The sequence below is a fragment of the Tupaia chinensis genome, unplaced genomic scaffold, assembly GCF_000334495.1.
Source record: "Tupaia chinensis unplaced genomic scaffold, TupChi_1.0 Scaffold000315_1, whole genome shotgun sequence".
Lineage (NCBI taxonomy): Eukaryota > Metazoa > Chordata > Mammalia > Scandentia > Tupaiidae > Tupaia > Tupaia belangeri.
The window spans coordinates 2,925,947-2,937,883 of record NW_006159808.1 but is presented as its reverse complement, the minus strand read 5'-3'; the positions used below and the strand labels follow the sequence as shown (position 1 = coordinate 2,937,883).

The 11,937-nt window shown below is 44.4% G+C and overlaps 1 protein-coding gene across 1 annotated transcript in view; it reads right to left on the bottom strand.

Moving 5' to 3' along the window:
• Window positions 1-466: 466 nt before the first annotated feature.
• ARHGEF38 (Rho guanine nucleotide exchange factor 38) overlaps window positions 467-11,937 on the bottom strand; it is a 113,381-nt gene continuing 101,910 nt past the window's right edge. The window contains exon 14 of the mRNA XM_006151161.2: window positions 467-3,943. Within this exon, the coding sequence (XP_006151223.1) occupies window positions 3,758-3,943 (186 nt within the window). The 3' untranslated portion in view covers window positions 467-3,757. The remainder of the gene's footprint in view (window positions 3,944-11,937) is intronic.

The window sequence follows — 11,937 nt, the reverse complement described above, 5'->3', positions numbered from 1 at the left end:
AGGTGTGCCCACAGGTAAGCATTCAGGATTGTCAGTTCAAATGCCATTTTAGTAACTATTTGGTCAGTATCATTTTCTGTTTTTGTACATTGTGCTTCCTATACAGATTATTTAACTGTAGATTTTAATGACTTAAAAAAGAAAGGAACAGGCAAACACTGAAAGAACACGTCTTGAAAGCAGAAGACCCAGTCTTGAATGGAGTCCCCCAGGTGTTGGTCCTGTGGTCCTCTGTGTCCTCCCTCCCAGACGAGCAGGCAGTGAGACAGAACGGACAGCATCTCACATCTGCAGGGGAGGTGGTCCTGACCAGCGAGGATGTGGGAGTACTGTTGACGCCTCACTGAGATTATTAGTTGAATTGTAATTACCATGAATACATCATTTTGCCAAAATAAAATTTTATTAATAGAATAATTATAAAAATTTTAGAAGCAACTAGAGAAAGCCATAAACACATTTAAGTATCACTGGGTTACTTTTTAAACTGAGATCAACTTTATTTGATTTCCTGAGAATTCATTTCCTAGAATTCCGAACAAGAACGCCTCTTTCCAGTGCTCACGGAAGTACGACTTATTTTCCTGAGAAACTAAAGCGATTCTGGCCTGTGTCTGGCTAGGGCGTGAAAATGTGCGAGCAGCAGCCGGCCCACAGACTCGGCTAGAGTTCCACTAGCCCGAGTGACTAGCCCGAATGAAGATCCGCTACACTAGAATAATCTCTTAGATCACAGAGCATTAGTGCCTGAGTGTAGATGTATTTACGTAGTAGATGCAAGGAGGGAAGTAACAAAACAGTGATCGATCCTTAGAGAATACCATGTTCTGTGTCCATTCAGTCAATGAATTTTCGGGACTTTCTCATGGACCGGTGTTTAACTCAGCCTGGATTTTGTGAGGTGCAGGTGTCACCCACCCAGTGTTGTATGGTACAGTGAGTCCCTTCCGAAGCCATAGTTAAAACAAACAGGATTTAAATAAGGAGTGTTCTTGTGGTCTTAGATATCAAGATAGAAAGATTTCCTCCTTTTATTCATATGGCTTTGAGAGGTCTTCACCATGGACAAAAATCCAAGAAGCTAATGGGAAGAGTGAAGCATTTTTTAATTCCGTGATTCAGTAGCAAAAACACTAATGTTTGCAAATCACCTGAACGACATTCACCAAGAATAGTGACAGGCAATTAGCAGCCTTCTCTAAAACTACATTTTAGCCAAAATAGAACATTCCAGTCCTCAGTTATATCATGCAACGGCTTCATTGTTGTGATTAACAATGTGCATTGTATTTCTCTGCACAATGCAGCCTTCATCGAACTGTTTACTAATGAAAATAAAAATTAAAAAAAGTAAGAAATGTCCAATTAGTGGCATCATGCCTTTTTTTATGATTAAAGCACCCAGAATAATTTTACATTACTGGATTAATGTTTTATAATTTTTCAACTTGATTATGTATGATAGTTTAGAATATCTGTATTTAAAATATACTAAATAAAATCTGTACATACACTTGTTCATTTGTTTTTTTTTAAGTGCTACAAAAATCTCCCCTTCATTCTTAGTAAAAATACCGATTTCAGAGGATCCTATACTTTACAGTAGTATTTAATTTTAAAAAGCTATAAAGAAATAATTACATTAGTATACCTATCCCAAATTACACTGATGTCACAACCGTTTTATCTTTTAAACCTCTTGAAGAATTACACATCTCATAGCTATTTGGGGAATTTATTTCCCTAAAGCCCAATAAAATGACCTCGAGATTAGAATTTACTTGATTTTAAACAAAGTCCTTAGAAAATGAGGGTGTTACATAACGTTTTTTGCAAAGCCTAGGTGGCCAGTGAAATGTAAACCGCGTTCCTAAAGCGTCCCAAGGTAGTTTCCCGGTTGTTTAGGAGCACATCGGGTGGGGAACGGCTGCGGTGGAAGGGGAGAACGCGGTGGGAGGAGAGAACGTGGTGGGAGGGGAGAGGAGAGCTGCGGTGGGAGGGGAGGGGAGAGGAGAGGAGAGCTGCAGTGGGGAGGCTTCCTTGGGCTTTGCTCAGCGGCTCCCTGCCAGACTGCCTTTTCCTGGCGTGGTTTCTCAGCGGTCCGACAGGACGCATCAGTCCCAGGACCAACAAGTGGACACATTTCTCATGTCCATCTGGCCAGTTATTTCAGCCAGAGAAGCAGACCTGTGCTACTTATATGTCTTCATTTTTGTTGGGAGCTTTAGGGACACAACTTCTATATGTACACAAGTGAGCGTATATAAACGCACACATAGCCCACATTTTCCCACTCTTTTGGTTTGGGGGCATGCTCATCATCTCCACATACGGCAAGTGTGCATTTCTTTTGCTTTAACCCTAGGTGAACTGGAATTCACTCTCATTTGAAATTGGGTCTGTAAAGAATAATTAAAAACAAAGTCCCTGTATACCTAAAGTCTTTGAGTGCCCACCTAAAGTCAGGTTCAATCTTTTTTCTGTTACAAAGAAGCATCTTTAGTTCAGAAAATGTCTTGGCAAAATATGCCTGAAACTTTAGAGGGCAATTCTCTCTGAAGGATGCCCAAATGACAGTCCCGTGTCTAGAGCTGCGTGATAGCAGAGGTTATCCTTGGTGCCTGTCTTGTTCGAACAAAAATATTTACAGCTTGGCTCAGCACATGGAACACACATGCCCCATTTGTCATCTAAGTGATTGGGCGATCCACAAATACTTCCTCATTAAAGCACCATTAGCCATCATGTAAGATCGCTTTTGAAGGAGTATACGCTCAGAAATGGTTATAACAGTAAAGATAATAATAATAATAATAAACCTAGATGCTTTGTTCTCTCTAAGCTAATATGGTAGCCCTTAATTTTGAAAATCTAAATGCTGACATCTGGGCCTGAGGCGGAACGGTCCTCATCACTGTTCACTCTTTGCATCGCTCAGTGCTTCGCAGATTGCAAACGAACACACAGCCGGGGTCCTGGTCAGTGGTTAGGAGCAGCTACCCTACCCCAGGTTTGAGTCCCAACCCTACCACTTACTAGCAGTGTGACTTGGGCCAAACAACTTCACTTTTGGGCCACAAATTTCTATCATGAGTACAAAAGAGTTTCCACACATAAACCACTTAGAACAGTGTTCAGCATGTAGTATGCACTCAGTGTCAGCTGTTACCTAGCTAACAGAGTGCTCTTTTTCCCTTTAAAAATATTTTTAAAAGCTTCCACATCAAAAACTTTTAGTCAGTTGTTAGGCAATTCCTACATTTCTGTGTATTTAGTATGTTTTTGTTTTACACATATGTGTGTTACCACTACTATATACATGCATGTATAAACTGTAGAAGACATAGGGTATATGTATGTATGTATGTAAACATACATGCATATACAAGGGAAAAATATTTTTAAAACGAACGTATTTGAGACCAATATAGACTAGAATAAAAAAGTCACATGAAATTGAAAGACCTTATCCTTAGAGCCGACCTTTCATAAGTTACTCTTTCGGAAGATCCCCGCTTTTAAGGAGCTGGCCACTGGGGCCTGGGCGGTCTGCCCTGCTGTTGGCATAGTATCTGGCACATGTATGCTCTAGCACACACCCATGGGGTCACCCCAGCAGGAGGTACGGTCTTCCCTCGACCTTGACAAAGTAGCAGTTCATATCATCTGGAGGCCCCTTGCTTTTTGGTCCGATGTTCAGTTTTAGGAGGTAATCAGTCGATAGTGTGTCGGAAAACTGAGGCAGAGGCTGGTGCTCTCAGGCGTAGCTCATCTTCCCGAGATAGTTGGCTGGCACGTACCCTCTCTGCCCCTGAGCTTCCGCTAACCACCACTCCCTATTGCCACTGAGGTCACAGAATCGGAGAATGTGGACTCTCTGATACTCCTGGAGGCTGAGCTCATGGTCACTCCGGGCTTGAAAAGCATGAACTGCATAGAAAATCTGGATAAGGAAGCAAACGACATTATTGGAACCAGACCTAAAAATGTAGAAAGACAAAATGAAAGTTCCCAAGCTTTTAGACACAATGCTAATTTTCTTTGTTTTGTTTTTTTCTCCCTCACTTTGCCCAACTCTTTCTGTTGGGTTTCTGTTGTTTAAAGTGGGACCCAGATGAGGGGCAGCCAGTGGCATGGTGGTTAAGACGGCTGGATCCCACAAGTCAAATCCCAGCTCTAGCAGCTTGATAAACACACCAGGTACACGTCTGCACACGCCCAAAATCCCAAGAGGAGAAGGGAGAAGAGATTGCGGTGTGGCTATCCCCCTTGGGAGAGAGATTTTTCACTTTGTCTCTCTCTCTGGTGCGCACACGTGACCTACTACATATTAAAACCAGTAAATAAAATTTTAAAAACGACCCAGATGAAAATGAAATGAACTAGGCATCCTCATTGTTCTGTTAGCAGTCTAAGCTGTCCATGCCTGAGTGCAATTTGTCAGTTTCTATTAAAAGATATTTAAAAATGTTACTTCCTTTCGATTCAGTAATAGTTCTAAGAACCCCTTCCCAGAAATAAAAACACTGGCAGGGATTTTTTTCAGAGCCATGTTACCAAAATACCCACGTATCAGGTGGAAAGTGGGAGGAGAATGGGAGTAAGACTGAAAGTTCAGCTACAGAACAGTTCAATTCCAGACCCTTCTACTAAGGACATTTGTATTCATTAAAAATGGTGTTTTCTGAGCCTAACAGCATGTACAGTGCTGAGGATGAAACAGTGGGGAAACCCTTAACATCAGACGTACAATAAAAGTCTAATATTGTTAGTTTCTTTGAATGGCAGAATTATAGGAGATTTCTATTTTTAATTTCTTGTTAATTTCTTTATTTTCCAAGTCTTCATCACAACATGTATTAAATTTACAACTTTTAAATGTTAAGTGACTTAGAAGAAAGTAATAAAATGTATTTAAAGCAAAAGAACTTTTTCTGAATTTGAAGATTAGATGTGTTTAAAATTCCAAGGTAATTGTTTAGTCCCTCTTCCAGTAAAATCATAAGACTATGAATAAAAATGTTTAGTTTCATACAAAATTAATTGGCTAACAACATTTATGCATTTGTTATTTAATCAAAATTTATGAAATACCGACTAGGCGCTAGATCTGATTCTATCAGGGACCTTACAACCCAGCTAGGTAAATTAAAAATGTCAGCAAAACAGAACAAAAAGCACACCCTTTCTCCCCTCTAGAAAAAGGCCTACTGTACACATAAATGATTCCTGCAAGAATTCACAGCGTCCCGTCTAAGCGCTGCATACATGAGACTGCTGGCCGTGGAATCATTTGCCATTTTAAAAAGCGAAGAATTCAAAACGGGAGGTGCTGAAAATTCCTCAGCCATGGGATGAAGCACCTCCTAGACCGTTCATGACAGTTTTCTGGAAGTGCGCTTTGTCCTCTGTAACCCTGTGGGTGGCGACTGCGACAGGGAGCGCCTGGGACACCCACGCACAGGCTAATCTGCGCAGCTAGCCCCGTACCCTCCTACCCCAAATCCTGCGTGTGGTCCGTTTCTCACAACGTTTAGGAACCAAATTATTCTAGCAAGGACGTGTGAATGTGTTCTGGAAAGGGACTGAAGCCTACAAAACTGTTACTGTTTTGTCATTTTTATCACTTTTATAACATAAGCTTTAACGATGCAGCTATCAGTTTTTCAGATTGGATTACCTAATATATCAGCCCTAAATATTTGTGGGACTCCTGTTTTAGCACAAATACTCTTGAGGGGAATATAAAACCTCCTACCTAGATCTAGTTCATATGAAATGATAGCTTTTATGCTTTTTAAAGCTTATTTTAACTTCTAGGAATGATAGCAAATGCGCATGCAGAGCGCGAAAGCACCCTGACAGGATCTGCTCATTCCCGGATCCCCTTCTTGCAGCCCTCCAGCTCATAGGGTATTAGGCACATGTACTTCGCCTGGCCAGGCAGGTTGGCATGTGCGTGAGCACGAACAGGCTCCTAAGCACATGGGCACAGTCACATGGCCAAGCTTGTAGGCACGTGTGCGGGCACCTGGCCAGGCTCGTAGGCACGTGCGCACTCAGGCTCACACATGCGCAGACACCAGTCAGGCTCGTAGGCACGTGCGCAGACACCTGCCAGGCCCCTAGGCACGTGCTGGAACACCTGGCCAGGCTCGTAGGCACGTGGGCACTCAGGTTCGCACATGCGCAGACACCAGTCAGGCCCGTAGGCACGTGCGCAGACACCTGCCAGGCCCCTAGGCACGTGCTGGAACACATGGCCAGGCTCGTGGGCACATGCGCACTCAGGCTCGCACATGCACTGACACGTGCCAGGCTCCCAGACATGTGCTCGGACACGTGCCAGGCTCCCAGGCATGTGTGCAGACATCTGGCCAGGTTCCTAGGCACATGTACGGATGCCTGGCCAGGCTCATAGGCATGTGCACATACATTGGAGCTGGCATGTTTTCAGATCCACCAGGGTAGCTGAACCCCATGATCAGTCACGTGGCTTCCACCACTGTACTTTAGTTTGCTACTGACTATCACCAGGCTGGACCTAGTTTATATTAATATAGGCATTAAATATAGAGTCTTGTGAAATCATAAATTTAAAGTACAAAATTAGGGTGTGGTGGTTAAGGCAGCGGAATCCCACGTGGCCAATTGCACAATTCAAGTCCCAGATTTGGTGGCTCAAAAAACACCCTGGGCACATGTGCCGGCATGCCCCAAACCCCAAGAGGAAACGGGGAAGAAAGGTTGCGCGTGGCCATCCCCCAGGGTTGATTTCTCACTTTCCTTCTCTCCGCCTCTTTCTCTCTGGCAAGCACATGTGCCTTATAGCAAAAATTAAATAAGTAAGTAAAGGACAAAATTATAACTTACACTTTGAATGCTCTACATAATCATGGTCCAAAATTTATCGAGGATGAGCATTTTTCAGTTTTCATGAAATTTATGTTAAACGGAAGCATACCTTATAAACTGAGTGAAGTCGGCTTTTAAAGAGACAGCAGCCTATCTTTAGTCTCTTTTCAGCCTGTTTTTTAATGGTCTTAGTCTCTATGTTAGACAAGTCAGAGGGCTTCACCACCCTGCCATATAGTTAAGAGTTGAATGATTTCTCATTATTTACAATATTTTAATTATTGTAGTCTGTATCTTTCTCATTGTAACTGTTAATGTCCCTTAGTCCAGACACAGTAATTAAAATGTTATTAATTTGAGCAATATAATCATGTAATCCTCTTCTCTTTTCCTTGGCATTAGTGAAAATATATTTTACTGGTTGCTTCTGCACTTTGTAAATCGCTGGCTAATTTATGTACCGAATTCTCTGAGTACGACCCCGTGCTCCACGAGATTTGCCTCTTGCTTGTACTTAAGACCCTGCGTTACCGACTCATACCCAATGACGCCCCTGCTAATAACCTCCAGAGCTCTCCCGGAGGTGCCCCTGCCACCTCGGCGCTGCTTCGTTTTATAGTCGTGATTCAGTATTTCCCCGTGAGTGAGCCACACTTTGTATATGTTCACCGAATCTCATTCTGTTGCTTTCTTCTCAGCTCTCTAATCAACAGCAAGAAATCATAGTGTATTTTAATCTTCCTCTTCAAAATAAAAGGGCCACAAAACAGCATCCATGTATTACACGGAGCTCGGGAAGCCAAGATAGTTACACTGAATGAAAAATGTTCATTCTTCTCCTGCACCCTCTGGGAGAAAGCGCCCGTGCTCTTCATTCACAATTATATTTTGGGACCAGCAGTTGGTGTAATGGCTATGTTGCTGGACTCCCATGTAGTCGACAGCAGTTCAAGTCCTGGACCCGGGGGCTTAAACTCACACCGGATGTGTATTTTGTGCCCAAGATCCCAAGAGGAGAAGGGATTGCGGTAGGGCCATCCCCGGGGCGGGGGGTGTATTTCGCGCTTTCGATCTCTGTTTCTCTCTGTCTTTCTGGCAAGCACATGTGCCCTATAGCTAAAACCTCTCCAAAAAATAGATATATTTCACTACAGGAGTAATTCTGAAGAGACAATTTTAAATAAAACAGTTATTAATAAATTAAAAAATCCACCCAACTGCTATCAATATCTCCCTCCCTTCTTTCCCACCTTTCTTCCTTCCTTTTTTTCTACCTAAAGTGGAATGAAAAATGGGATTTTACTGCATGTATCTTTCCGACTTGTTTTCTCTTGAGAATATTTTTTGAAAATCCTTTCATGTCAATAAATAGCTCTCTAGAATATCACGTAGTGACTAATTCCTTAAACATACTATATGACACAGCCTGTCGGCATTTTGAATCACTTTGACATACAACGACAAAGCATGTCTAGTATGTCGAGACAAAGTTTGAATCACTGACATACAATAACATACTAGACATACATCTGTCATGCATGTGGCATCATCACCGTAGGTGAAGAATGGGAAGATGAAGAGCCATACCAGAACCTGGGGTGGTGGCTAGACAGTTAACTTTACAGAGGTCAAATTACGTGGTAGCGTTATTTCCCCGGTTTACGTAACCGACGTTATCCCCTCCCCCGACCGCGAGTGGAACTCGTTAGCGTGATGGGATTTCACTCCTGTGGCTAGGCTGCCTTGCCTGGCTAGGGTGAAGAGGTCCTGCCCAGGTACCTCATAAGGTCCCTAGAAGTTAGTCAAAGGGAGATTATCCCCGGTGGGCCTGACCTAATCGGAGGAGACCTCTGAAGGGAGATCTGTGAAGTCAGAGAGATGCTCACTCGAAGAAGAAACTGGCCATGTTGAAACTACCACCGAGACAGCCTCATGGCAAGGATCTAAGAGCACCCTGCAGGTGTGGAGAGTGGGCCCTGCGGATCACCACCGAGAAAACAGGCTTCGTTCCTGCTGGAAGGGGAAGTGAGTTCTGCCACCGACGGGCGCGGGAGGGAGCCCCGAGTTTCAGGAGCAAACAGCCCACGAACCCGGGCTGCGGCTACGTGGCACCCCGAGCAGGGACCGGCGAGCTGTGCGTGGGCCCCTAACGCAGCGAAGCGGCTGAGTCTGGTCACTCGTTACACAGCGAGGACACACACAGACCATGCTCTCCTGCTTGATGGCCAAAGGGAGAGACGCGAGGACGGAAGGCACTCTACTGCACTCCCTAGTCTCTGCTGTAGCCAAAAGCAGCGAGTACAGAAGTTACAAATTAAATCCATGGCGCGAATGAGTACTGCCAGGCTGTGAATATCCTTGAGCTCATCCCTGGATCATACTTTAGGGGTTCTAAAGCACCCAAGAAAAACTCAGCGTTCTGGGCAGGATACATATGGAGGACCCTAAATGCGTTGGTTCGGACGGCCCAGAAGGCAGGGTGACCATTCCTCCCGGTTAAACCCAGCACAGGGTGTCCCCAGGAAGCACTCTCTCATTAAGGTCCCACTCCAGATGGTAAGTGGCATTGTCACCGTATCTGTAGGATTCCTGATCCATTAGAAAATGTTGGAGGCTCTTTAAAATATTCATGGAGAACATTTACATTGAAAAAAAAAAAACTACGCATGGATTTCACATTATTCTTCACCAAAGTGAATTTGTACTTTAGTTTCTTTTTTTGTATATTTTTGAGGCCCCACTCGTATTTTCACTGTTCACTAAAATCTTATGATTTTCAGGTGCCTCTAAGGATCTCTACAGGGGATTGTTCTCTTAGATTGTCACACAAGTGGAGGGGTTAGCCTCTGTCCTCTCCCCCCACATTCTCTGAGCCAGCAGGGTGGCAGCAGCAGCCCTCCGGCCCAGATTAGGAAAATCATCTAATCCCTTGCTCCCAAGGGGTGAAGAGTAGCCGCTTGGGGGGGGGGAACTCTCAAACGACTTGACTGCGTGCTGGCATTACGCGTTCAGGGGATATTCCTCTGTGGACCTTGCTTCCTCTCACCCTTGCAGTGGGTTCCCGACAGGTGCATCCCCTTTCCCTAGCAAAATTCAGGGCAGATTGCATGGGGTGGCCTTTGATTTGAGCTAAGTAGCTTCAACTCCAGGAGAAGGTGTCCAGGGAGCCTCGTAGCCATAGGCATAAGATGCATTTTCTGACTCAGTTTTATTCATAATAATTCTTACACTTATATCCCTGACGCCAATGTCTATTTCCAACTGGTCCCAAACTTAGAGGAAAAGGACAGCGAATAACACTGTCCCATCAATATATTTTGTTTTGAGCAGAAGAAAATGATCTCATCTTTGCCCCCTCTCGGTAGTGGAAACACCTGAGGGACTAATTCACCTGACATGTATCAATAGGGTTCGTGGGAGCGAACCGCTTTGCAGTAGTAGCTCGGTCGGGACCAGGCGGAGGCAGTCTCACGGCACAGAACCCCCCGGGAGCCCACGTGAGGTGTGTGGTGCGAGAGTCCCTGCAAAGCCCAGTGAGAACTGGGACACGCCACCACGCTAGCTTCGGCTGTCTTCCTAAGTCTGGTCCTCAGGTTTAAGGAATGAAGTAGCTATTTAGGTACGACTGTGTCTAAAATACATTGCGTAGTGAACATAAATTATGTAACAATGCGATGGTTCCCCTGTGTAAAGAGATGTGTTTGTGTGTGCAGAGGAGGGCGTGGGAAATGTACACCATCGTCTCTGAAGAGAAGGACTGCAGGAGACTAGAATAGAGATCTCAGGTTTCATTTCTGCTACAATTTTAACTTTAAACAAATAGCATATATTACCTTTATAATTGTTTTATTAATTAGTAAAATATCACTAATAAAAAATTAAAGAAAAGAATAAATTATTTTGCTACCTTTGAAGATTAACACTCAATTATATTGAAACTTTCTGAGGTAGCAAAACCAAACCCTATTATAATTAATTTACTTTTTTTTTTTTTAGTTTGCCATAGGGGGGGAGCACATGTGTTCACCAGAGAGAGATAGAAAGGGGGGAAAGTGAGAAATCACCCATCATGGGGGAGCCATGCTGCAGTCCCCTCTCCTCCACCCTCCTCTCGGGATTTTGGGCACACACGCACATGTGCCCGCATGATTTTCAAGCTGCTAGGTCCAGGACTCAAATGATACAGTTGACCATGTGGGATCCAGCACCTTAACCTCCACACCACCTGTGTCCATATAATTAACTCACTATTTCGTGTGAAGAGTATACCAGTAGCTTTTGCATTGGTGCAATGAGGGAAAGGAAGCTCTTAAAAAGTGTCATCACGGAGCCAGCTGGTGGGGTAAAGGTGGCTGGCTCCCACACGGCTGACCAAGGGAGGTCCCAGATCCAGGAGCCTGAGAAATACACCAGGATCACGTGTGTGCGCGCACGTGTGTGTGCGTCCGAAGTCCTGAGAGGGGAGTGGAGAAGGGATTGCCATGTGGCCATGCATCTGGGAGTGCTTCCTCACTCTCTCTCTCTCTCTTTTCTTCCTCTTGCTGGAAAGCACATGTGTTCTATAGCAAAATTACAAAAACAAACAAAAAGTCCCAGCCTATAGTGTATGGTGTTATACAAGAGATTACAGTGGTCCATTACTAAGTAGCTCCACGGAAGCTCTGCTTTCGGTGGGCTGTGCACAGTTTCCCACGTGGTGTGGACGGCTGCACTCTGTCCAGCACCAACCTGCTTCTCTCTGACAGGGAGTATAAGAACTCCATCCTCACTCCTCTCGGAGTGCACGGCAGCGGGTAGTGACAGGAAACAGCTCCTGTTTATTGCATGTCTACTCTGCTGGGGAATTAACACGTACATGCTGTCTCCAGTCCTCACAGCAACTCTGCAAAGCAGGATTATTGTCATCTCTGCTTCATCTGAAGAAACAGGTCAGATCATTAAATTCCTCACAAAATGGTCCACAAAGTATGTGTTTCTGGAACAAGGTCTCCTTGAGGTGAATGCCTACACCGTCCCCGTCCCCGGCGCCACCTTTTGGGTGACCTGGTGGCGTGCACCTGCACTGTGTAGGAGGCGGGGGGG